The sequence below is a fragment of the Cavia porcellus genome, unplaced genomic scaffold, assembly GCF_034190915.1.
Source record: "Cavia porcellus strain 051 isolate PalLab524CR breed Dunkin Hartley unplaced genomic scaffold, mCavPor4.1 scaffold_31, whole genome shotgun sequence".
NCBI lineage: Eukaryota > Metazoa > Chordata > Mammalia > Rodentia > Caviidae > Cavia > Cavia porcellus.
Genome location: NW_026947514.1, coordinates 29,502,547 through 29,529,616, shown reverse-complemented (window position 1 = coordinate 29,529,616; position 27,070 = coordinate 29,502,547). Strand labels below are relative to the sequence as shown.

The window sequence follows — 27,070 nt, the reverse complement described above, 5'->3', positions numbered from 1 at the left end:
TATAGAAAGACATCTTATTTAATATATGCTGTTGATCATTGACATTGAACTCACAGCCAACAACACTATAACTCATGCCTCAGTGAAGTTTATCAAACCATATATTTTCCTCCTTAGGACACATCACAGCCTTCTTGCTCTTAGGAACACTAAACATCACTTCAGCATTCTGCTTGAGGGCCATCATAAGCAGTGCATTACCAACACACAGGACAAAAATGCAGAAAACTGGGTACTATACAAGTCCTACATAAACTGACTTACAGTATGAGACCTGAGACAAGAAGGTAGCATGTCAGCTTGTTCAGCCTCAGCTGGGCATGTGCACCTGGACAATCCAAAATTGTTGGTAACCTATGCACATCTGCAAACAGCTATTAAGTTGCTGCCAATATTGATTTCAACATTACAAATAAGCTTTAGCAAGCTGGTGGATTCACCAGTAGGAAATCTGTAAATAATGAGGTTTGACTGTATTCCTAACTTCATGTTAGAAGGAATCCTGTATTTCCCTCATCAGATGGAACTAAAAATGAGCAGAATATTTCAACCTTCTTAAAAACTAAAAGAAATAAGAAAAAATAACTGTCCATCCTAATAGTGGCTTCTTTGCAGATGGTTAGGTATAAGTAATAACAAAGTCAGTGGTTGAAGCAATCTGTTCATGTGATTAACAAGTTTAGAAACTTACACTACACTACTTTGCATCATCTTTGTAGTAAGGACAACTGTATTTACTATAAGAACCCCATGGAGGAACCCCTATTACAACAAAATGGAAAACATCATGCCTTATCTGTAATGAGAAAGATAAAGAGTGGTTCTGGTGATGTCACTTGAGCTAAATTGGAAGAGTAATTTATACTTAGTAATTTATGCGATTTTTTTCTCTCTTAGCCAGGCTGTGTGAACACAACTGAAATGGATATCAGAAAATGTCGACGCTTGAAGAATCCACAAAAGGTTAAAAAGGTTCGCTGGTTTAGCTGACTTAAAAATTCTTGGTGTGAATAGCCTTTCTATTTCTGGTACTTTTCAGGTTGTAATTTGCTGTTTGTAGTTCTGCTATATCTAATCCCTTGGAATCATTTTATTCATAAACTCTAGAAATATCTACCAAATATCTATCAATATCAAATAGCAAATATTGGCTAGTGTGCGCTAGGTGTTGTGACTGCTCCTAGGACTCGCTGCCAGGTCCTAACAGAGCCCATGGTCTGGCAGGTGATGAAGCCAACCAACAGGAAACAAGGCCACAGGTGCTACCTTGGGGAAACACAGATGTTCCCAGAGCCCCCAGGAGGGGCGGACAAGCCAGATGGGGCTTCCCAGGGGCTTCCTGAAAGCAGATCAAGTAAAATAAAGGGTAGTAACAGCTGGCTCTAGGGAGGTAGCTGTGAGAAGAGGAAACTAAAGGAATAAAAACTGGGAAGCTTGCTGACAGCAAGCTGGGAACTTAGAAGCAAATCAAAGATTTTAAGTAGAGCTAGATTGCTTGAACTTAGATCAACATCTTGCCCAACTATGAATGACCCAATAATCATTTACATCACCTTTACTGAGAAAGCTAGTGTCCACAGCATACCTGTGGGTACCATACTCACACTGCCCCACTACCCGTACCTCCACCCTGGCACCTTAGCAAGAACCATACCATGCTTCGAGAGGATGTGGCTATAATCCATGTTGGTTCCAAAAGAAGTGTGTCCCCAAGCATCCTCACATCCTCTAATAATCAGTTCTCTCTCACCTTTTCAAGTGAACAAGTAAGCAAGAGAGAAGAGGTTGAGTGTACTTTATCTCAAATGCCTGGGCCTAGAAATGTTTCAGATTATCTTTGGAATGGGACCAATCTAAATGGTCTGAATGCAAAATTTGTTTATGGTTTATATATACATATACACATAGCCTGAAAGTAATTCTATACAATTTTTTTTTAGTGAGCCTGTGTTTTGACTACAATCTGCCCAGGAGGTTAATCAAGTGTGAAATTTTCCATTTGTGGGCTTCAAAAGAGGGGATTGAGATTTAGTTCAGCAGCACAAGCACCTGCCTGGCAAGTGCAAGAACATGAGTTCGATCTCTGGTACAAAAAAAAGGTTCAGAGTTTGGAGATTTTCAACTTCAGGTCTTCAAATTATAATGACTTATAAATATGCACATAAGCTGGAGGATGTGGGGAAAAGAGAGACAGAAAGACATTTCTTGAATCTATTTATGTATTTTGTTCATCACTAATGTAAGATGCCCCTGGGCTGTATCTTACCTTACTAGTCTTGAATGTCCTCAGCTAATCTTTATGGACCCCTAAGCCCAGAATTTGATGGGAACATGTGTACCTTGAGCCCACCTTGATTGCATTGATTTCACCCGCACACTTCATGGCCTTAAGGGCTTTGTTTCTTTCCCAAAGCAAAGATTGTCTTTAGTCTGCTCCTAACACTAGGAACAGCTGAAAAAGGAGCCATAGCTGAGTCCAGAAACCCGTTTAACTTAAAAAGGAAAACCCAAAGCCCTGATGTTCCAATTGTGTACCAGATGGGCCTGTCATTTGCTGACCAGCAGAATATCTAAAAAGATCTTTTATACATAATTAGCATCTGAAGTCCTTGAACATCTTTTGGGGAAGAATCACCTGGGACATTTGATAAAAGTGCAGGATCTCAAACCCACCCCCCAAAGTTTTTGATTCTATGGATCGAGGGCAGGGCTCAGTGATACACACATTACCAAGGACTCTCGATGATTCTTGCACATGGCCAGTGGACTATATTTGGAGAAGCAATGATATACAAGAAGACAGTTTCCTCTCAATAAAAGGGAGGATTTTTTTCTAACAGTTGTAACCTAAACATGGGATAAGATGCCTCAACTTGCATAATTTCAAATTTTATAATAGCAAAATCTTGGAAGTAGCCTACATGACCATCCATAGTATTTATGCACAATGAAATACTACTCTTCTATAAAGAAGGATAAATTTGAGTCATAGGTGTACCTTGAGACCATCATATTAACTGAAATAAATCCCAGACACATAAGTTTAAATAGTGCATGGCTTCTCTTATATGAAAAGCCCAACTTATAAATAAAGAATAAGATAAAAGACACATACTAGGAAGTAAGGAGATAGATTTTTCCCAAATAGCAAGGGAATCAAGAGATAGAGGGAGAGTAGGGGGGAAAGGGGGGAAAAAGACATTAAGATGTGTTAAGTATATGTGCCAACTCTACACAAAGAATGTAAGCATTATGTACTGCAAGCATGTACTAATAATAAACCCAAGGCCAATCACTCATATCCTGGCCGTCACAGATGAGATTCAAAGAATCAGCTGAGAGATAGGACTAGTTGCCCTCTAAGTCATGGTGCCACTCTGAGGGTACATAGTTTATACTCTTGCTTGTTCTTCTAGTCAGTGTACGGTGTAACTGAAGAGTCCCAGTCGCAGAGCCCTGTGCACATACCCAGCCAGCCCATCAGGAAAACTACAAAAGAGGACATCCGCAAACAGGTGACCACCATGACTGCTTCACTCCAGGAGATGAGCTGGTTTCCAGCTTTAATGTTCACCTCTGAAGACTGAGTGAACTTAAGAGTTCACCCCACTGTAGGCAACTTGAACTTTTGAATGCTGTGTGTGAACAACCTGTGGAAGTGTGAGAGGAAAAATTCTCCACCAGCAGTTATGAAGAGGGGTATAAATGAGCTTCCTCTGACTTCTGTGGGAGCTGGAGACTGAGAAGCACACCTCCGTGATGGTCATTCAAATTGTAACACACTTCCAGAATTCACCAGCTCCGCACCACCCTATTCCTGCTATTCCAAAGGAAAGCATAAGGACCAGCAGTGTGGCTTATCCCTGTAATCCTAGTATCAGAACTGGGAGGCCTAGACATGATCAAGGCACTATATAGTGAGACCCTTTCTCAAAAACAAAAAAAAAAAAAAAGGAAAGTTTAAATAAAGAAAACCCCATCCTAATGCATTATATGGTAAAATATAATTTTCTTTCATGTTGAGGAGCCCAACAAACAATAATTACATTGCTGCTCCTGCTATTCATTAGCACTAAGGCAACTTTAGGGCCAATTCTTTATTATGTTTTACTGGCCTCTAATGGGAGATGGACAAAGGAAGAAACTTTTAGGTGTCTTCTCTTGACAAGTTTATTACTAAATAGGAGTTAGGAAACAGATATATGAAATAACTATTTGATGATTCTAGTGGAACATGCCAAGTGTGTGTGATATACTCGTGAAAGGTGGGTGGGGGAATGGTCACTGGGGCTTTTATCAAAACAGTTTTTTATGGTACATGCATTAGCTGTCCATGCTGTTGCTAAGCTTTGTAGAATATATGCTGCATTTAAGTTTAGGGAATGACTTTTGGGAATCAAGACTTCACTTAGAAAAAGTGCAGACAGACATAACAGGTTGCACAGGCTGAATTGTAGAGTATGCATCTTAAGTGTGGTACATAATTCTAAAGGGGCAAAGTGATTACTAGGGCACAAATCCTGCGGCTAGGAGAAGCCTTGCTATAGGCAGTTTGGGGACTTTGGTAGGAATATAGGATTTGTGTTCCTAGGCTTAAGGGGAAATAAAGAATTCTATTGTATTCTCTACAGTCTTGTTCTTTCTTTCCCCAGATAACATTTTTGAATGCACAGATTGACAGACACTGTTTGAAAATGTCCAAAGTGGCTGAAAGGTATGTTTTGCCCTGGATAATATTACTGTTTTCTTCTTATTTTACAAGGGAAAAGCAATGTTACAGGGTTATAGGTAACAAGTGTGTTCAACTTTAAGACTTAACATAGCTGCTCATTAAACTGAGCATTTAAAAAAACAGTCTCTCTGTGTGTTGCTAAGATAATAGGCTTCCCTTGAGTGATGTCAAGATATGTCCTGTCACTAAAGCTTTTCAGGGGGTGGCCACGGGACCTTGTCAGTCAGGGAAGAATGTCCCTAAAAGCTCCATCATGCACCATTGCCTCCAGCTTCTCGATTAATTCAAATGGAATCACTCCCTTTTTAGCTGTTAAATGCCCAGGTTCACTTTATGGAGAAAAGAAATTATGTGTGCCCTTTGAGGCACCAGCCATGTAAACAGGAGGGGACTGGATCCTCAGGAGGTCTTCTGCCTCCACACACCATCAACTGCTGAACTGCATCGAAATCAACTGTAAAGAAAATATTTGGTCCCACCAGCGTGACTTCCACAAGAATGTGTGCTACAGTATATACCGGTACCTGGTTCTGCTCCATTAACTCGAGGAGATTCAATTTTATCAACTAAATGGTCTGGTTTTGAATCCTTCAATAAAAGACAGGAGACCACCTGGGGAATCTGTATGGAATAAATCTAATCAGGCAGCCCAGAACTGAACATTTGTTCATCCATATGTTGCTGTTAAAGCAGTGACCAATTTCTGAAGAAGTCAGGGCTTAAGCTGGGTCTCAGTATTTATTCAACATCAGTCCTTTAATCCCAGCTGGAACAAGAGGCTGGCTGACTGCGTGATCCACCTATAAGCCTTTCTCTGCAGGTACCTGGGTTGATCCACATCTTCTTTCTAGATAAATAATGACAATTGGAAGCTAAGAAAAGTCTAGCCCCACATCAAAGTCCTGAATTAATACTGTGCCTTCAGGGAGCCCAAAGACATCTGTGGATTTGGCCTCAGGTCTCTGGTGGCATCTAGTATCTTTTCCAGGATTTCTTGATAGTGCACCCTTGACGTTCTGGGCCAGATAATTGCTGGTTGTGCTTATAATTCTTAGTGCATGATAGTATATATTTTTTTATTTAAAGAAATACTAAACAAAACAGTAAATGGGTAGATATAATACATACTTTCAAAGAAAAAATAAACAGTAATAAATCACTAGTTGATGTTTACATATTGTCCTCTGACAAATTATTGTTCAAGATACAAAAGTGGAACATGTAAGTGGGAATTCAAACAGCAAGATTGCAAATAGTTCTATTCAACGATCCAACAAAAACTTAGTAATATGGTTATCTATCCTATACAGTTAAACATATATGCAGTTATCCATATCTTCATTTATATTGAGATTAAACAAACCAAAGCAGACTAAAATCACTCTGGACAAAGAATAATAGTATTGCTGGATTTCACATCGTGACACTCCAGGATCAACACTGAGTACTGTAGTGTCTTTCTCCCTTCAAAGTATTTGTTCATTTCATCATGTGTTGTAAGATCAGTCCTCGTAAACTGTTCTTAGGTTCTACGCATGCGTGAGTCTTAACACGTATTTCTACCCTTTCTATGTTAGAGGGGGAAACAAAACAAAGAAGGACAGAACAAAACATCTTCCTATAAATACATAATATGAAAAAGACATGTAAAACCGCTGTACAAGGAGTTCTACCATGGTTACTGTGTTATCTCGTTATCTTCAACAAAATTGGCTATATCATCAGATATAGTACAGTTGAATATATCAGTATATAACAGTATTGATAGAAACACAACTTTGTAGATAGTGTTAAACTGCAAAAACAGGTAGTAATCAAACCAGAATGGATGTTGTAGTGAATCTTGTCATTTTCAGTATAGTTGTCTATACTCTCAGACTTGATACTATCAATTATAACAGTTTTGAATAAAATCTGTCAATAACAAACAGCAGTCAAATGAACCAGATTTAACTAAGATCAGCCATGATATAACAGTATAAGTTATACAGGGCTCCAGATTAAGTTAATAGGAAATTAAAGATGATTACTGTGCTATGTTCTGATGTCTTTGGGATGGCTGTCTGTGCCCTCAGATCTAGTGCTTGTAGACAAACTGGGACAGAATAAGTTCTATCTAAGCAGAGCAGTGCAAGTAATATGGGTTTTGATTCCTGATACACTATTAATAATATCTTCTGCTGTCTTTTTTTTTTTCTGCTGTCTTTTTTAAGACTATTCTTCCCCTTTCACTCCCCCAGGGAATACGTTGCATTTTTGAGTCTCACCAACAGTCTCAGTTTTAAATTGTGGGAGCAACCTGCTATTTACCTAAGTGGTTCCGAATCTTCTCCCTCCTGGACTTGATCTCTAGTTATATTCCTTTACCTATTAAAGCCTGTCTTTCCAACCTATTCTCAATTATTAGTCTAGTTGCCCCTATACTCTGGTTCCCTGTCACATAGAGCATTGTTTTCTCATATTTGACTTTTGGTCCATAAACCCTTTTTCAGGTTAATTATATTTCCTATAAAGAGCATCTCAGTGGACCCTACCTCCTGATCTACTCTGCCTGTAATTTTCTCTCTTTTTTTAATTTAGTATATCAAGGCCATCTATATTACAGATTATAGCAGATCTTCTCTGCCTCATTTCTGTTGTGCTCTTTTTCTGTCATTAGCTGTCTGTTTGTCTTCTTCATTTCGCTTTCTGCTCCATTCATTGAGGCCTCTCTGCCACTGTTCCTGGAATCCTTGTGCTTTTCTCTCTCCTTAGAATGTCCTGCAGTATTCTCTGTAGAGTTGGATCGGTGGTCGTGAATTTCCCCAGTTCCTCTTTGTCTTGGAGCATCTTGTTTCTCCATTAATTTCTAGAGATAGTTGATCAATCTGGGCTGGAGGTTATTTTCTTTTAAGGCTTGGAATACTTCACTCCAGGCTCATTTTGACTTGATGGTTTGTGTCAAGAAATCTGCCATAATAATGATGGTCTTTCCCTTGTAAGTAATCTGTTTCTTGTCTCTGGCAGCTTTTAATATTGTTTTTATATTGAATTTCTGGGATCTTGATTATTATATACCTTGGTGTAGATCTGTTTTGGTTGTAGGTTCTGTATGCATCATACATCTGAATATCATCTCCTTTTCCTATATTTGGGAAGTTTTCCTTAATTATTTCTGTGAATAGCCTTTGTAGTTCATTTGTTTGTACCCCTGCTTTTTCATTCACATTCTTTATTCTTAAGTTGTAGATACTCTTATTGTCTTCTAGCCTTTGTATTGTTTCTGCTTGTTTTCTTGTTATTTTTAAGAAATTTTTCCTTTCATGATCCCACATTGCAAACCTGTCCTCCAGTTTGGATAATCTATCCTTAGTTTCTTTCAAGCAGTTTTGCCAGCTTACAATGGAGTTTTTTAATTTCCTGATAATCTCTTTGAACCTGCTTCATATACTCTATGTTTTCTTTATATTCTTCATCAAACAATTCTCCCCTTTTGTTGTGTTCCTCCATTCTTCCATCTGTGTCTTCTTGAGAGGTGCTTAGCATTTCTTTTATTGGTTTTTTTTATATCTTACTTTACTTGGTTAAATATTTCACTTTTGAACTCATCTATGAGGCCCCCGAATATATCTCTTTATGTCCACTGGTGCCATGCCTGATATTGTATGTTTGCTGTCCTCAAACTCCTTTGTATTTACCTTTCCTGGATCACTGTTTTCAGGGTTGGGGGCTGGGGACTTTTTCTTGTTGCTTCTTTTTCTCATATTTTTTGTTTTTTCCATACAGTGTATATATAGAAGGCCCAAGTTTCTTTCTTTGTTGGCTATGATTCTTCTTCTGAAGCATGCTGGCTAGATGGTTCTGCCCACTGCAGAGCGCTATTGAGGTGCAAACAGGGACAAGCATATGCTGGCCCTTCCCCTCCTGGTCAGTCAACCTGCTGAGGCCTTCACTGCTTAGTGTACACCACTGGACATAGGGAATTGGTTTGGGATAACCTATTGGATCTCAGCCAGGGGTGTGACCCAGGCCAAGTGCTCCCCACCAATCCCGTTTGAGAAGGGAGCAACTGACTGAAGTCACTGCTGCTCCTTGTTCTTGCCAGTCTTCCCAATCCCAGAATGTGTCTGTTGGAGCTCCTTTTTCTATGGAATGGTTTCATTCCCGTCACTCACTGCAGGTCTATGCAGGTTCTTCGCCAGCTCAGCTCTCTGTTCGCCTCACCAACCCCCAACCTCCATGTGACTGCATTTCCAGTGGTTTGAAGTGGCGGAATTTCAGGTAGCTCTGTAAGTTCAGCCACAGGAGTAAAGGCGCTGTAGCAGGGGCACCAAGCTTTTAGCTGTTCCCAATAGTAGCACCAGACTGTATGTTTGATTGGTTCTTCCCATCTTAGTTTCTTCCTGGATTGAGAATATTCATCTCCCTCTGTTCAGGACTCCCCAGGCTATGTTGTTTTGAAATCCAAATTGACTATCTCAGGAGCCTCTGTAGCCTGCTGTTTTCTATCTGACATCTTTCCCTAGAATCCATGGTAGTATATTTAACAGCATCTCTTATGTCTACCCAGTAGAGGCCAGGAGTCCCCTAAGTCATTGCTGTGATAACCAAAAATCTCTTCAGACTTTGCCTGGGATATGAGTTGGAAGGGGAAAGTAACAGATCCATGCCCACTTGGATCACTGCTACAGTCCTACTTTGATTCTAGGTACTTATCAAATTTGGTATTTAAAGCCTTTTGACATGAAAACTTTGTCCCAGTACTTCTTGTTTGATACTAAATGTGCAAGCTACAACTTGTTGGTGGTTTGCCTTATGAGTTGCTAACTCTTCTGCCTAAGACAATTGGTATGGTACTGTCATTTTTGTGCTCATCATGCTTCCTCAAACCAATTAAAGATGACGAGTACCCAGGTACCTCTGTATTCCTATTCTCCTTAATGCAAATGCTTCTGAAGGTTACCAGTGGCTGAAGTCACATTATACTTAGATGCCAGTTCCTTTGGAATGGCAATTACAGTTAACTCTAAGCTGCAGAGTCACCTCATGCTTTCATTATCATGATACTAAGCTCTAGCAAGAGCATCAAGTTCTGACGTGCTTGTTAAAAAGGGCTTACTGTGACACCTTTGCCCCAAAAGCATGGCTGAGAGGGAATCAAATAGAATGCTCAGCTGTACCAGTGCCACATTCAGAAGGAACTATAAATTTCTTCATGAAGCAAGGACAGAAATGGCCTTCCTGGTACATTATAGGGTCGGTGTGCTAACCACATTGATGCCTGGCATTAGAAAGTCTCTAGAGAGTTGTGATCATAGGAGCTAGTGTACAGGATACATCTCTGCTGGGTCTAGTTGGTCAGGCCTACTGGTCCAAGTGCCATAGTCTTACACAGTAGAAATCCCCAAGCCTCAGCCCTAGGGATTTGGAGTCCATGGTTCCAGGGAACTCAAGAAGATTGCATTTTGGATAATCTTCAAGTGGACTTATCTGATCACTGTGGATCTGGTGAAACATCTACCATTAGTGACACAGATTCTCTGACCTGAGATCTCACACCAAAATAGAAGTGGCTTTGTCTTGTTTAAAGGAAAAGAGACCAAGTGGGAGGAGCTGGATGGGCTTGGCGTTGTCTATTGTTTGTTTGTTTTCTGCCAGTAGGGATGAGCTCCACCTGGTACTTCCAATTATGGCTGAGACCTGTTCACACTGGGGGTTATGCCAACCGCAGGTCCTCACTCCCCAGCTAGCAACTTCCAGGAACCTGACCCCAACAGAGGCATTCCCAGCAGCAGTAACTGGCAACTTTTCAATGTGACACAAGAGTTTTTCATTCTGGGCCCAAGGAAACTCCCAGATAGGGAGGAATGAGGAGAGGAGCCCGGAGCCTGGCTGCCAGCAGCTCTGCTCTGCAGAGGTGGGGCCAGCAAGGTGGCGCTGGCAGCTGGCCAGAAGGTGAGAGCTGAGCTCTCTCAGGTGGGCTGCACAGCCCCATCCTGATCCAGTTTCCCTGGGCCTGCTCCAGGTGATAAGTGGTAATTAGTTGGAACTGCATCCTCCTGAGAAAAGGACCCCATCATTTTTCACTTAGTTCTCCAGAAACTGGCATTGGGGCGGGAGACTAGGGCTAGTGTAGATACAGTTCTGGAAAGCCAGGAATCAGGATGGGGAAAAGGTGCAGCCAGACCTAGCAGGAGGGAACAAGAAAGCTCTACAAACTACAGGAGCAGAACAGCCAATTTAGGAGAAGGTCTGGATCCTGTTGTGGAGGTTTGAATCCTGCCTGAGCCATTTCCTGGCTTCTAACTGAGGAAGCAAGTAGCTTACTCATCCCCCATGTTTTCACTTCTTTAAAGAGGAGGGAGTAGAACTTATCTTACGGGGTTAGTGAGTTGGCACGTAGCAAGTGCTTGGTCTAGTCCATGGCACTCAGCATCCACATTGAAAGGAAAAGATTATTTTCCAGTGTGATGGTTAACAGTACTTTGCAAAGAAACAGGATTCAAATGCATGAGACAGAACGCACTTGGATCTACTGCTCTGAGCCATGTAGGGCAAGCCAAGCAGGGAGACTGGTTCTGAATATGGCTAATTTGGGGCTAATGCAACTTATCCCAGCCCTCCATCCATTCTCAGATCTGTGTGGCTCCCCTCTGTGTCTTGCACACACTGCTAATCTGGTGTTCTTGAGGAGGGAAGGGTTGCACGCGAGGAGACAGCTGTTCAGCACAGATTTTCTCAAGTCATCCCACTTTAAATATTTTGTCCATTGTCCCCATCAACATCTAAATGGCAAACTGCATTTCCTGCCTTTTGTTCCTAGAAGCAGCACAAAAGCTTGCTACCCAGTTTTTGATTCAGAACCTGTAGTTCCTGCATACCCTAATGAAATTTTCTGATAAATGCCACTGAATGCCTTAAGCATTTTATGGAAATCTTCTCTAAATATGGCTCATGCACTTGTGTTTCTAAAGAAAGGGCAGTACATCTCAGGTAATTTTTCTGGGTGACTTGAACCAGTATTTTTATGTTGTGCTTTACAGTTCTGTCAGTGATCAGGATCTTGGATGGCACCACAAACCGTCTTCCTTTCCCTAAATGGTTCCACTATTATGTTCAGGTATTTAGTTGCTGGACTGTTTTCTCATTTAATACTTGTTTCTAATAGCCCTTCCTGTTCGCTAACCAACATCTCTTTCCAATCTATAGCAGACAGGGTGTGTCAGTTAGCTATGACTAACAATGTACCCCAAAACTCATCAGCTTAATACTACAGTGGTCCCCTCACTGGTTGTAAGAATGTGTGCCAAGACCCCCAAGAAATACCTGACAGTACAAGTAGTATTGAATGTTATATATACTATTTTTCCTACATATACATAACTATAAGAAAGTTTTATTTATAAATTTAGCACAGTAAAAGATTAACAATAACAAAATAAACATTGATATAAAAGTAAAATAAATATAGTCTTTCTCTAAATATCTTCTCATATGTTCACTTTTTTACTTAAAAGAGATATTTAAAGGCTTCTCTGACACATCTGAATCACCAGCATTACCGCCTTTGTACTTGGGTCCATTATTAAGTAAAACAAGAGTTACTTGAATGCAAGAACTGTGACACCATGATAGTCCATCTGATAACACAGCTGGCTGTGTTAGAGTGTAGATCAGGAATTTCCCCCCAAGGTCTCATGAGCTTGTGGGTGGAGCTTTTAGAAGGTGATTGAATCAGGGGGCGCTAGAGCTGACTTCATGTTAGGTGGTGGGGTCTGGTGGGAAGAAGTGGTCACTAGAGGTTTGACCTGGAAAGGTTCATCTCTCTCCCTAACTCCCCTTTTCTGGCTTTGCTTCCTGACCACCGTGAATGAGCAGCTTTCCTCCATCAGACCCTTGCATCATGAGATCTCTTGTTTAAATCAGCTGACTATACACAGAAACTTCAGTACTGTGAGCCAAATAAACCTTTCCTTCTTTAAGTTACGGTGTCAGATATTATGTCTTGGCAACCAGAACGTAACTAAGACAGTGCTAAGTGACTAATGGGCAGGTTGTGGACACAGCATGGTATGCTGGCCAAAAGGATCAAAACCAGAGGTAGGAGGGACTCCTCTATAGGCATTTGCTATGACTCCTGTGTGCATGTGCACACTAGTTCCGTGGTGCAGCTGTATATCTACCTGCAGATGTGGACAAGGTGATGATCCTGACTGGGCTCTCACATGTTTGGTTTCTGATGGTTTCAGATAGCATCAGCTGGGACATCAGCCTCTGCTTCATTTGGAGGCTCATCCTCCAGCTGGCTAGTTTCATCTTGTTCACACTGAGCACACAACCCCTCTTGAGGCATGGACCTAAACTCTTCTGCTATATTTTATTGGATAAACAAGTCACATGCCCAGAATAGACTCAAAGTTTATTTCTGAAATTGACCTATCACAGCAGGCAATCAGCCAAGCACATGAGCCTCGGTTCTAAAGCAAGAGTAAAGAAGCTTCTGCATGAAGTGTGTTTTTCTTAATGACAGTGAGTCTCAAGGCTTGCAGTTTATTTCATCTCTCGACTCTACTAAAAGGCCCTTTGATCACTTATCTGTGTCCTTTGCATAGTTGAATTTGCCAAGTAAATCAGGTCTTTTTCCTCTTTGCAGAAGTTTCCAGGGAGCCCCTTTTTTATTCACCTAAGCACTTGACAAACCAACCTTGAGAATATAAAAAATCTCTGCCTTTTAGTTCCAGATTATCTGGCATCTCTGTTCTTTCCTGTGTTTCCCCAGAGACTCCCACCTGTACTGTCTGTGAGCGACACTGTACCCAACCAGCCACCAGCAGCCCACTACACTGCCCACATAGAAAGAGATCAAGTTGTTTCATTTCAGGTCTGCCTCTGTACTTGGTTCATCCTTACCCTATTACGGGGAGCCATTTGTGTGTCACAGCTGACTGCCAAATTGATTTTTTTTAAACATCATCTTGCTTGCCCATCTCTGATTTGCCACTGCTCCCTGAAATTGGATGCTGGTTCCTCTCTGCCTCCTGACCCTTGATGATCATGAAATGTAATTAATGAAATGAGATAAGACAGCAAGGGACTGGATACCCTAAGGCTCTATTAAAAACCTGCTAGGGTGATAAAAGTCCTTGAACTTAGTGTCTAATGATAGATTCAGGGAAGTGGAGAGAAAAGAAAGCCAAAGAAGTCATTACCACTTTGCTTTTATATGATTCCAGAAACCTTGGGGTCCTTGATTCTTCTTTCTCCCCATCTATCTTAGGTGACAGGAAAAAAAGATCAGTGGTAATATTATAGCCAGATTGATTGTATTCAGTCCAAGTTCTAAAATCTGTAGCATACAGGAAAAAAGGAGTCAGGAAACCTTTCCTGAAACATCCTTTCCTCTCTGAAGGGCTAATTCACCTTCATGTTCTTTCACCCATCCCAAGATTCTCTGTTGAAAACAGCTTCTCTGGGTGTCCTGCAGTTACAGCATTCTCTCCCTTCCTCGCTCTCTCCAGTGTGGAAAATAAAATTAATTAACTAAGTGGTGGGAATTAAACTTTCTTCCTTGCCCTCTGTGATGCTTTTGATTCTCCTTTTTTCATCAGATCACTTTCTGTCTCAGACCCATTCTGTGTCTTCGAGTTTAGAAAGCACACACAGCAGAGGGGGAAATGCAAACATGCTCTCTTCTCCCCTATACCATCGATGTGTAGGTGTCCTGCTCAATTAGAGGCTGGCATTGCTGATGTAGGAATGATGGTCACTATCTCACAGTGCTTTAGATTCCATGCCTTGTTTTTTTTTTTTCCCCTCAATTAATGATTTTCCCAGCTTCAAGTCAAACTTCACTGCCCCTTTTTCCTGGAACTTAATAAAGCCAGCATTTCTTCATCTTTTCCTCCACCCACTTTATAAACCAGATCCCCACATGTGCTCTAAGCCCTTGCAATTCTTTCCTAGCCGTCATCCCACCCAGTATAGGTAGCAGCTCATTCCTCCAACTTACCGGCCATACTTTAATTTTGTCATGTCACATAATTTGTAACAAAATCATGAGGTTTTTGTTCTTGTTAAAGGAAAGGGGATAAAATGCAAAATATTTTTCCAGACTTTTTCCAATGTCTGGACAAAACATTTTCTAAACTCTCTCTTATTATTTCTTTCCTTTCCCAACTTTATCAAAGGTAGACAAATCTAATTACAGTCTGAACTGAAAAGGTTTTTGATTAATAACAATCTCCCCCCATGGCTGGTTAATGGAATTAGAAACTAACTTTGCCATTAGCTCACTGCTAACATCTTCCTGTGATCCAGAGAGCTGTTTGCTATTTAATGACATCATTAGGTGTGAAATCGGTTTACTAAATGACTGCCTGACCACAGGGGACCCCTTCTGGCAGCATCAGGTAGATTTTTGTCATCTTCTTCAGAGTTTTCAGACCAGCCAGCTCTGTAATCTCATCTGAGAGCAAGTTTGAGCCCCCCCAACACATACACTATGGCTGGCACCTTCGGTAGGTCAGCATCTTCTAATGAGGTAATTTCCACTCGTCATTTGGAAATTTAAAAACCAAGTACTAATGAGAAGTCATGAGTAAGAAGACAAAAATTTTAAAAATTCCCAACCAGAGAGATTGTTAAACTGCCTCTGGATTTCCTACATTTTAATTTTTATTTTTCATCTCCTCCTGATTCTGCATTTGTGCCACCCATGTCTGCCTATCTGTGGCCTATTGTTGTATACTGCTGTGTACGGGGCATCCTGTAATGCCCTCACCTGCTTCTATTTTGTTTCCCATTTTTACTTTTTCCATCCTTTCCCAGGTTTTTCAGTGGTCATTAGTATTAACTCTGGACACACGTAGCTTGGTGTATCGACCATGGCTGCTCCCTTGATGGCCTTTCCTTTGTCTTGTGTCTCCTGAACAAACTGTTCATCATTCCCCATGAGGTAGCCATGATGGGGACAGAGCCACACCAATCAGTGCCACAAAAGGTGGCCTTGATGAACCTTCCTTCTCCTGCCTATCACCTTCATCTCCTGTTCAGCTATATTAGGTTTCGAATGAGCCAACACCACACTGGTACACTGTTCAGTCAAAGGAGCATGTATTTACTTCCTGGATATGGGAAGTGCTGTGGAGTTGAACTCCAGGATGGACAGTGATTCTGCTAATCTGAAAAAGAGTTGGAATCAGGGCCTCAGCACCTCCGAGACTTATTCATCTCCGCTCCCATCCCACTTTCTACGGTATCTCAATCACTTTCATTACCGACATCTGCCAAGGACCTGATCACCAAGCCCCAGAACCTGTGACTGAATAGCTTCCACTACTAAAAAGTAGAAAATAGAGGGGAGTAAATTTCTGGGGAAATCACCATGTGCATGTCAGGATGATACAGGTCTCAGGAAGGACAGAAATAGAACCAAGAAGAAATCAAGAAACATCTCTCTGCCTACTCACTCATTTTTGAGGACTTTGCCCCATCCATGGTCCCTGTCTGCTTTGCTAAGGTTTTCCAGACACCCACTAGAAGCACCCACACAGCCAGAGATGCTCACTACTCTTCTGGGTAACATCCTATCTTTCTCTGAACTTCTTTTCCATCCAAGAAATAGCACTGTCAGCCTGGAAATAAACCTCAATCAAGGCTTTTCCATTTCTCTGCTTTGGATCTTATCCTGTAGAGTCAACCCTTTATTTCTTTCCTCAGTGTCCTCCATGGAAGCTCTAGGACTCGAGATCAAGGCTCCTCCAGTTCAGAGGGTACAAGAGAGTGGGAAGCAAGCAGGCAGCCTGATGCTTAGAAGAAGAAACAGGAGATGGACCACTGTGCCTCTCCACTGAGTGCAGGGTATTCTCCTCTTCCTCTCAGCTCACTCAGGTTTGGAGTGTACCCTCTCTGCCACTCTCTGGAGGAAGATCCACCCTCACAAAATCCAGGAAAACAGTTGAGGTAGCAGACTGTGAAAAGCCTGGTTACCCATCAGGACCTCCAAGAAGATACACATTGCCGTCTTCTGTCTGTTTCATGCAGTTGGGTGCCCAGCAGGACAGAGGAGGGAGCATAGATATTTTTCAACACTGGGTTTATTTGCCTAGGGCATGAGAGTAGCAATGAAATAGAACGTGGCCCTGCCATTCCCAAATCATTCATGCAGACCTTTATACATCCTTTACTGACATCACACCCTCCTCCATGTGCCCACATCTTCTCCCTTCTATACAAGTGCCTTTTAGGCTATAGCCATAATAGGCAGAATAATGGTTCTTTAAAGATGTCTATATTGTAAATGCCTGGCGCTTGTGAATAGGTTGTGTTATACAGTAAGGAGAGACAATTAAAGCTGCAGTTGGAGTTAAGGTTGCTAATCTGTTGATCTTAAAATAGGCATAGTATCCTGGCTTATTCAGGGGGATCCAAAGACATTACAAGTATCCTTCAAAGATGGACTAGAAGCAGAAATATCAATGTCAGAGTGATAGTAAGTGAGAGAGGTTCAACCAGCCATTTGTGGCTTTGGAGGCAGAAGGAGGCAATGAGCCAAAGAAGGTGGAAAAACTTCTAAAAGATGTAAAAAGCAAGAAAACAGACTTTTTAGGAGAGGACCCAGAAGGAATGCTGTCCTACTGCTACAATGAGACCCTTAGCAAACTCGGACCCTTCAAACTGGAGGATAGCACATTGGTTTTAAGCTGCTGAGTGCATGTAATGGTTGTGGTACCATTAGAAACAAATGTACCACTCCAGTCTCTCTCTTCTTCTTCTTAGAATCTCAGGATGGAATTGTTTATCATCTCCCTCTTTACCATCCTTACCTCTACTCCAAGTATCTTGCTGACTAGGAGCTCCTTTTGTAGCCCTGAGACATTAATACCTAATTCTGATTATTTAGTCGGTCCTGCTTCTATCAATAAAACAGCATTTAAATACACATGCCCATGTGATTTTACTGATTCCTTTACAGAATCTCTAGCCAATTTGATTTATATAACTTAACAAATTAAATTTCCCTCTACCAGTACAATAAAGTGCTCTCCTGGCCAACACCATGACTGACACTACCTGACAGATGATTGATCATACAGATGTTAGTTCTTTGCTTTGATTCAGATTGTCAGGAATTTCCTACTCCTCCTCCAGACATGTTCTCCCCAGTCCCTCTTGATGTTTTCCTGGACCCTGTGGAACCAAGCTCCATGAAAAATCTGCTCACACTTAATAGTTATTCCAAAGTCGTATTTTGGGCTCTTGACGTGGGTGGTTACAAAGTCCTGCCTTGGGCCGTCAACCACTTTCTCTTGACCCAACTTGACTATTAATGTCACCACCATCTCACCTACTTCTCTAAAGAAATTCCCAAATTTCTCTACAGGAGACCTAGTCCAGAGCCTGTATTTCCTCACAATTTGAGTCATCACACAGCCCTTTTCTTTTCCTTCATGGTTATCTGGCCTTTTGATTCTGCTGCCTTAAGCTGGTTCCAGACAGCCCGATTTTTTGGCTTCATGGATATCTGAGGAAAATCAGGGAAGGAGGAGAGAAAATCTGGCTTTTCTGTACTTGTGTTCTATTTCCAAGAAAATCTATTTCTTTAATATGTTTCCCTGATTTGTAATTAACCAATTAAAAGAGACCCTAGCTTTGCCTTAGGTTGCCAAGTGGAAGTCTTTTATTTGAGAGACTCAGCCACCTGAGGGTGAGAATACTACCCTGGGCAGGTCAGGCATCCAGGGAGGGGAGAGGGGTCACAGCTGTATGGCTCATCTCAAATCTTGACAAGCTAAATGTCTCAATCAGAGCACGTCCCACCATGTGTCATGACTTCAACACTGGAGCACCCCCTGAACATGAGTTAGTTTTCCTGCCAGTGGTCTGTCTGTTGTGCTTCTCTGTGCGAAAAAGGCGACAGAAGACTGAGTGTGCCCTCACAACCTAACCCCACATCAAGCTCGTTCTCACATGTCCCCCCGAAAAGATATGTCCTAGTCCTAACCCATGGAACTTCGAATGTAGAACTCCACTTGGGGAAAGAATCTTGCATATATAACAAAGAGCTCAGAAGGAAATCATCCAGGGTTATCCACAAGAATCTTAAGCCCAATAACATATGTCAATATAAAAAAGAAAAGACGCAGACACGGAGAAGAAGACCATGTGAGACAAAGACAGGAACTAAAGTCATGCTGCCACAGGCCAAGGAATTCCGGGAGCCACCAGAAGCCAGAGGAAGCGAAAAAGGATTCTAAAGCCTCTAAAGGGAACAAGTCTTGCAAGCTCTTGGTTTCAGACTTCTCGCTTCCAAAACTGAATATAAATTCCATTATTTTAAGCTACCAAGTCTGTGGTGATTTGTTACAGCAGTCGCAGGAAATGAATCTATTCCTCAGCATGCAACCTCATTTCTTTCATGAAGAATGAAATTAACCCAAGTGGCAAAGGAGTGGCTTGTGGTTGCGATTGACTTGCAGCCTGGTCCTTCTTGCCAGGGTCCTTGCTGAGAGCCTCCTTGTCTGTTCCTTCAGCTGAGGTGCTGCAATGCCCTCACTGACGAAGCCCTCACAGGGCACATCATGTGCCTTCACTGTGCATCGTGGTTTTAGTCGTGTATTTCTTATTTGTACAGATTTTCAAGCCTGCCAGATGGGCACTGAATCTGTTTCATTCTCTATATTTGCATGTAAAAGTTTTACCGAAACACAATTGCAACAGATACTAGATATAAAGCCTAGAATGTTTACTATATGACATCCAGGGAAAGGAAAAGCTTACTGACTCCTGCTTAGATAAAAGTATTTGTCTCCAGAGGAAACACTCCAGAACTCTTGTTTGGAACCCTAGAGAAAAAAACTGGCAGGTTACCCGTAATCTGACCAAGAAGCCCATTAGTTGATAGGCTCTGTTCATGTACAGACTGAGCACCCATGTGTTTCTCAGAACTTCACTCTGTTTAAGCACAGAGATATTCCAGACACACAGAAAGCTCCAGCGAGAAAAAAGTGTACAGTAATTCACATAAACAAACAGAAGAAAGGACTTTGGAAGAACCAAAAGCAATTCAATAAATAGAACAAATTCACAATAAAAATACAGAATTAATATTCTCTGAGATAGATTTTATTTATAAAATGAGAAACTATACTCTGGGAGGCAGAGACAGGAGGACTGCAAGTTCAAAGCTAGCGTGGGTGTTATGGTTTGTGTCTAGATGTACCCCCAAAGCTTCATGAGGTCATTGGCAGGACTTTTTCAGAGATGGTTGAAACTAGACTGTGTGGTGCTGGGATTAAGTGAATGTGATTATCAGTTCATCAATTGTTTGGTTCTGCCCTAATCTTCATAGCCTAGATAGACTATAAAAGGGACAGAAAGAAACTACTAAGGTCTTTTGCTACTTCCTTCTGCCCACCATGAACTGTTTCTCCTCTGCAAGGTTGTCTGCCCTTGCCACCCTGCCTTGAAGCCATCCAACTACAGACTGAAACCTCTACAAACTGCAAATCAAATAAACCTTTCCTCTTTTAACTTTGGGTATTGGGTATTTCATCTCAGCAATGAGAAAACTAAGACACTAGGCAATTACCCTTCCTAACAAAACAAAGCAAGAGAATTGATTGATCAGCTAATATGCTTAAGATGTGGAAAAAATCATGCTAGATGTTTTAAAAATTTGTTTTTAAAAAATAAACTTGAGAAAAAGTAATATGCTACTGAGCTGAGAAGCAAATCTAACTTAATAAGATGGACACTGATTATTAATTTAGCAAAAATTGTTATATATTATATTTGAAAGATCAGTGGAGAGTGGGGACTGGAGTATGGGTGACTACTGAACAGATAGTTAAATCCTTGCCTAAAATTGATAAGATAGCTACAAAACCATCTAATGTAGAAATATACAAGTAAATGCTAGAAGGAACTGAAAGCAAAAAATAGCTTTGTGAGAAGGGATGGAGAAAACAATCATTGCTTTTGCTTTTTTTGCACACATATGAGTAATCAGTTAGAACCGTTTGATTGTTAACTACTTTTAGACTTTCATTATGTATTAGATTGACATGAGAATTAAATTATAACTAATCGAAATAAGTTGGTTTTAAAAAATTGCTTATGTAGGCCAAGGATTTAGCTCAGTGGCATAAGCACCTGCCTGGCAAGCACCAAAAAAAAAAAAATTGCTTTTGTGAACTCCTTGTGGTCTGCAGGATTTGAAAATCTTCACAACAACAACATGCTCCATTTGGGAATACCAGACAGACGGCCTGCTTGAACTGTAGTATGGTATCTTTCATATGCTTCCGATGCCTTAAGACCTATAGACTCTGTAGAAGGGTGATACACAAGCAGGCTTGGACTAGTGTATCAGTAAAGCTAACATAAGCAGGGAAAGACATGGAGTAAAATACATGAGAGTCACATGTGTACTATGACTGCAACCATACAAATCCCATACATTCATAACAAGACTGGAATGGGAGATGTGAAAATGGTTTTATTTATCAGGAGTAGGATTGGAAACATTTTTTTAAATTTAGAATTATATGGTGATAGCTCTCATATATGTGTGAAAGTGAGTTAAAATTTTTATAGGAAATCAGCAACACCCTTTGTTCTGTTTCCCTCCTGCAGTTTAATTGCTTACACGGAACAGTATGTGGAATATGACCCCTTCATAACGCCAGCAGAGCCATCTAATCCTTGGATCAGCGATGACATCACTTTATGGGACATAGAAATGAGGTAAAAAAAATGTTTTAAGGTTCTTGAGTGTGAGAGATGTAGACAAAAATCCATAAGTTCATGAGGTTACTTTATTCCCTGTCTTAAAGTTTGACTCTATCATTAGAACAGAAGCCTCCAAACCTCCACACGACATTCTGCTTGCTTATGTTTCTCTCTCCTTATCACTCTGATTTGTACATGGATCCTTGGTTCCTTGCTCTGACCTTTCATATGTCATGACAACTGGGACCGTCCTTCGACGCTTCCTAGTTCTGATTTAATGATACTAGCTAGCACTTACTCTGTACTGGCCATATCACACAGTAAGTGTCTTCCACTGTATCCTCTCAACAGTAAACATTATTATTCTCACTGTGGAACAGATGAGGAAACTGATCTTCAGTGTGGTGTGCCTTCATAACCTCTGCCCCTGGGCTGGAGCATTTGTTTCTTTTTCATTCCTGTCACTCTCATGTTCTCTTTCACTTTTGCTTTCTTGCTGGCATCTTCCCCTGAAACTGGAAAATCTTATAAAAACTAACAGAAGTCATCATACTTAATAATGAAAAATTCAAACTATCCAGATGTGCATAAAGAAGGAAATCCTCTCTTCCTGCAGCCCAGTCTCATCTCCCAACAAGAATCTTTGTTTATAGTCTGATTCCTTGGCTCCCAACTGCATCAGTGCACCTAGGGCACTTCAAGGGACTCCCAGCACAGTGTAAATGGTGGGCACATAGTGTTGGACTCCTGTTAGATATTGCATGAACTACTGGCTTAGGGTAGTTCAGTGTCAACATCAGAGCACATTCCGCCCTTTTCGGTGTTATATCTTTGCAAATCTAAGTTTTCAGAGCCAAGTCTGTGATTTAGAAAAATGAATACTTTTTGATTTATAAAAATAAAAATGGAATAGGCAATAGGGTTAGGGTTCAACCTGATTTCAAAGCTCGAGAAAATGTGCGGTGCCCAATAGGTGGCTGCATGTTGTGGTTATTTAAAGAATGAAATAAAAATAATTTTTGCAAGATATATGTATTTCATAAAGTTGCTAGGGCATAAATGCATATCAAGTTATTGATGTTGACCTTAATAATCAAAATCATGAGGTATTCTTTTAGCTCAGGGATTTCGTGAAAAACTTAATGAGACACTAAGGGTGCCATGAACTCAGAAAGTTTGGGAATCCATCATTTAATGCATATAAAATATCCTACCTTTTAACATAACTGGATTCATAGCCATATATTGTCTTATATTCTTAATTAGCAATATAGCATGGCAATCTTTCCACATAGACATACATCTTTATCTGTTTTAAATACCTACATAACACTCCTGGCATGAGTAAAGTAAAATTTATTTAAATAATTCCTGAGTCATAAATATTGAAATCATGTCATTTTTCTATAAAATAGATAATAATTCAGGAAGCATCCCTATCCACAGGTCCAATTGTTTCTTTAATATATATTTTCCAGAAGTAGAATTGCTACTTGGAATGGTATATTTTAATTTTTAATTTTCATTTGTGTGCAGATTCTTACTGAACAAAATTACAGCAAATATTTTCATGCCCTCAGTTTAAAAGTGACCATTTCCTCATGTCCTTACCAACCTAAACATCAGCAATATTTTTAACTTTACAAATCTGGTGAAAAAATTCCTCATCTCACTATTTCTTTATGCATGCTCTTGATAATCTTTTCACCTGATTATTAGGTATTCATTCTTCTGTGACTTGCAAGCTCTTGTGTCTTTATCCATTTTTCTAGTGATTTGTTTCGCTTTGAATTGAAAACTGCATGTGAGCTTGGATCATTTATTTTACCTGTTTTCTTTATTCTTTATGTTTCCAAAATCTCATTCTTTCCTCTTACTCTTTTTTCTCCTCCCTAACTTTTGCTTTACTAGTGAAGGTTTAGATTGGCTTTTTCTTAACTCTAGTTCATTTTTCTATCACAGTTACTTTGAATCTTTTAATTAAAAATGCTACTAACTCATGCAAATATTTGTGGGGTATATAAATCTAAAACTAGAGGCTTGCTTTCTCCTCTTCCACCAGCCTCTCTCAGCAGTATGGTAATCTGATAGCGTTTCAGAAAACATCTTGCAACTTATTCTATTAACATTAAAAGAAGCAGTATGGAAGCAAGCATCTCTTATCTTTTTACTTATATTTCTAACATGACCCAGGGAGTCCCATCCATTCTGATTCAAGAATTTAAATCTTTCTTTGGCTCAGAATCTTTTTTCTTTTCTTTTTCTTTTTCATTATCTTTTTTTCTCTGTGATTACTGCTTCCCTTTTTTTTTCCACTTCATTCTTACTTCTCAGGAAATCCTGTGGCGGGAATTCTGGGCCTCTGTGGTGAAGCTATTGTATCTCTTATTTTTTCTCAATTATAATCTCCATCTCTCCATCTTTGTATTCTATATTCAAATAACATAATTTCTGCAATTGCTCTTTAAAGCCACTAGTCTGGATTTCAATGGTGTGATTTTACACTTCAAGAGTTTTTCTCAGGAGAAAACCTGAGTACTGGGAGGGGCAGTTAATAATCATATTTCTTTCCAAGACATCTGATGGTTCTTGTTCTTTTTTGTTTTTATAGCAACCTGTTTGCTCTTTTGAAGTTATTTGCCCTCTAATTTCCCCAAGGACATGATACAAATTTTTTCACATTTAAAAAATATTTTTACATCTCTATTTCTCCCATGTACTCTTATTTTATAAAAGTCATTGATCAAAGTATCATCCTTTCTGGTCATTATTTCATTGCTCCAATCACTACTCAGAAGCATAACTCTTTTCCTAGTCCCAGAAATTTGGAAGAGAGCTCGTTTTCTTTAAATAAAAGTCTTGGCTTTCAACCCTGACTATACTTATACTAAAACCACTAGGATGAATCAAACTACCAAAATTAATTCAGAATTCCCAGCTGTAACACACTGGATTTTGTTTTGCTGTTTTCATTTGTTTGATTATTGAACCCAGGCACACTATACTATGGAGCTAAAGCCCCAGCCTTTTTTATTTTTATCTTGAGACAGGATCTTGCTAAGTTTCCCAGGCTAGCCTTGAATTTGAAACCCTTTTGCCTCAGTCTCCTAAGTAGTTGGGTTTATAAGTATGTGCCTCTGCTCTGACTCACATTTGAATTTTTTTTAATCTCCCAGGCAATCTTCATCTAAAATCTATCAGTAGCTGCTGAAAATTCACTCAAAAAATGCATGAGTCATTCCTTCTCCAATCATAAGCATTAAAAATACAGTTACACTGCAGTGGATCTGGGCAACCACATTTTTAGTAAGCACTCTAGGAGATTCTGGGACACACCAAGCTGAAAATTCCTAATGTGGTTTTCTTGAGTTGACCTGATAGCTTTCCTCTGAGGAGTTCCAACAGCTGTGGAGTTTTGTCTGTGTGTCAACAGATAGGCACAGGTAAATTGTTAGGGCTTTCCTCTGGATCCTGGGTATGGAGTCCAAGAACAGACTGAAAAAATCAAATCCTCTCACAAAGGGAGACCAGGGATCATGCTGTGCTTGGGAGGCAGGGCCCCATCGTTAGCATGACACCCTGAAGCCAAGTGCCAAGCTCCTTGCAGGCTCAAATACAGTTCCTTGTGCCCCTCAGTTTCCTTCCCACAGTGCTCCCTAACAGCACCTTTCTCATTCTGTGATGGGCTTGGGAGGCCAGTTAGATCTGCTAAAGCCAATAGGAAGAGTAAGCCAACTAGAGAATCTCTCAAGGTCTGCCTGCACGCTGACATGTTTTTCCCCTCTGTTTGCTATACTGCCTCTGGATGGGCAGGGTGCTGCCCTCTGGTCTTGCTGTTAGCATTAGGAAAACACCCCTCCCTTTTACTTAGCAAAGCCTTTCTACCATATAGAGCCTGTTCTATGTCTCTGAGTTTATATTTCTGTCCCCTGTTTAATCCCCACCCACTATCTTGACTTGCTGCAGACCCACTGCTCAGAGCCTGACATGTTCCCAGCTTCTGTTGTGGATAGTCAGATATTTTCTGTGTTGGATACACTGAGATTAAGAACTGCTCTCTACAGCATTGTTGCAAGTTCGACTCATCAGCTTCATCCCTTTCTGAAATTCTCCAGACTTATCATCTGCCAACAGGAAATGTCTATGCCTTTACATACTGTGTTCAGGGTTTTATAAATACTTCGCTGAACTCGGAGTTTTACCTATCCCTCTTCCTGGTCCGTTCTTCTCATATTCCATAACTGACTTCCTTCTCATTTAATATTGCTGCCCCATTACAATTATTTTAGCACCTACACCTCTGTCTGACACATAGAAGGCACTCAAAAGTATAGGTGGGAAAGAGGATGGGTAAATAAGTGATGTTTCTTTGGACATTTTCTTGATATTTAAGGAAAGAGGAGAGGTAAGCTCATAAGCCTAATTTGCTGTGACAAAATAAATTTTATCCCTTGCCCTAAGTCAGCAAAGAAGCACATAATAGTTTGGCCACATGGTTTCTCCCAACATGTTCGGCACTCTAGCCCTATGCAGGGTTCTCCTTGTCCAATTAAGAGTCCTCTGCAGAGTTCTACTCTGATTATACAGGCTCCTGCTGTAATCTAATGCCTAGCCCAAGGGTCATATTGGGCCCTAGCCACCTACAAGCAGAGTCAAGTTACATAGATGCAAATGAAGGTGAAGGCCACTTTCTACTCTAGACAAAACATTCCTTCCTACTAGAAGCTGACGGTGTCCTGGGAGAAGTACATGGGATTGGTGTCAACATCACACTTCAGCCTTGGGATAGTCCCGTCCATGAAATAAAGGCTGACAAGGACCAATCAAATACTTAACAGTCATTTTCTCAGTCTCGGTTTCATTCCTTGCATATGTATCAAAACCTACTTTGTACTGTATGCTCAGCACAAAGGATAAAATGTTGCAAGGTGAATAAAACCTGGCCTTACTACCTGACCCTGGATTTTCTCCTTACTTAGTAAAGGCATTAAGTCACTCAGGGCAAAAGCAGGCCCTGCAGACTAAGGTGTTGGCAGGTACAAACGGCCAAGGGAGGAGGGTATGCTGTACCACAGGACAAAAAGGAGACCAGTGCACTTTCTGTTCCTGAAAGGCCAGTGAGGAAAAGGAGGGGAGGGAGAGGAAGCAGGTCATGATGGAAACTGAGTCTGCACAAGGCAGGAAAATTTTGGCACTGTTGATCAAGGACTTTTCGAAAGCAGGAATGATGAATGTGAGCCTTTGAACAGGCTGCCTGGGGGTGCAGTAGGGGCTCCCTTCTTGGGTTCCTAAAGTTTGGGTCAAGGCTCTCACCTCCCCCAGACAATTCATGTGGAGGAGGGAGCTGGAGAATATGGGTCAGGTTGTGTGCAAGAGCAGAAGCAGCATGTGAGAAGATACGACTCATCCGGGAAGCCTCTGTAATCTGGGCTGAGCTTTTGATTTCTTCTGGGCTGTAAAAGGCAGAAGTAGCATAGGAAATGTCTAGGTTCTACAAAGATGAAGAGGATATTGACTTCCAGGGGAATTTTGGGGTAACCCAGTGGAGTATGTTGACAGCTAATGGGATAATGGGCAAAATGGCATAGAATGTAGCATAAATAGGAGAAAATAATTCTTGAATCCCTT

The 27,070-nt window shown here is 40.7% G+C and overlaps 1 protein-coding gene across 11 annotated transcripts in view; it reads left to right on the top strand.

The window, feature by feature from the left end:
• The window catches only part of Rgs6 (regulator of G protein signaling 6), a 613,466-nt gene that overhangs the window by 523,521 nt on the left and 62,875 nt on the right, over positions 1-27,070 (top strand). For all 11 annotated transcript variants that reach the window (XM_063241036.1, XM_063241035.1, XM_013155229.3 and 8 more), the window contains 4 exons: positions 898-972; positions 3,417-3,515; positions 4,653-4,714; positions 21,347-21,457. In XM_063241036.1, the coding sequence (XP_063097106.1) occupies positions 898-972; positions 3,417-3,515; positions 4,653-4,714; positions 21,347-21,457 (347 nt within the window). The remainder of the gene's footprint in view (positions 1-897; positions 973-3,416; positions 3,516-4,652; positions 4,715-21,346; positions 21,458-27,070) is intronic.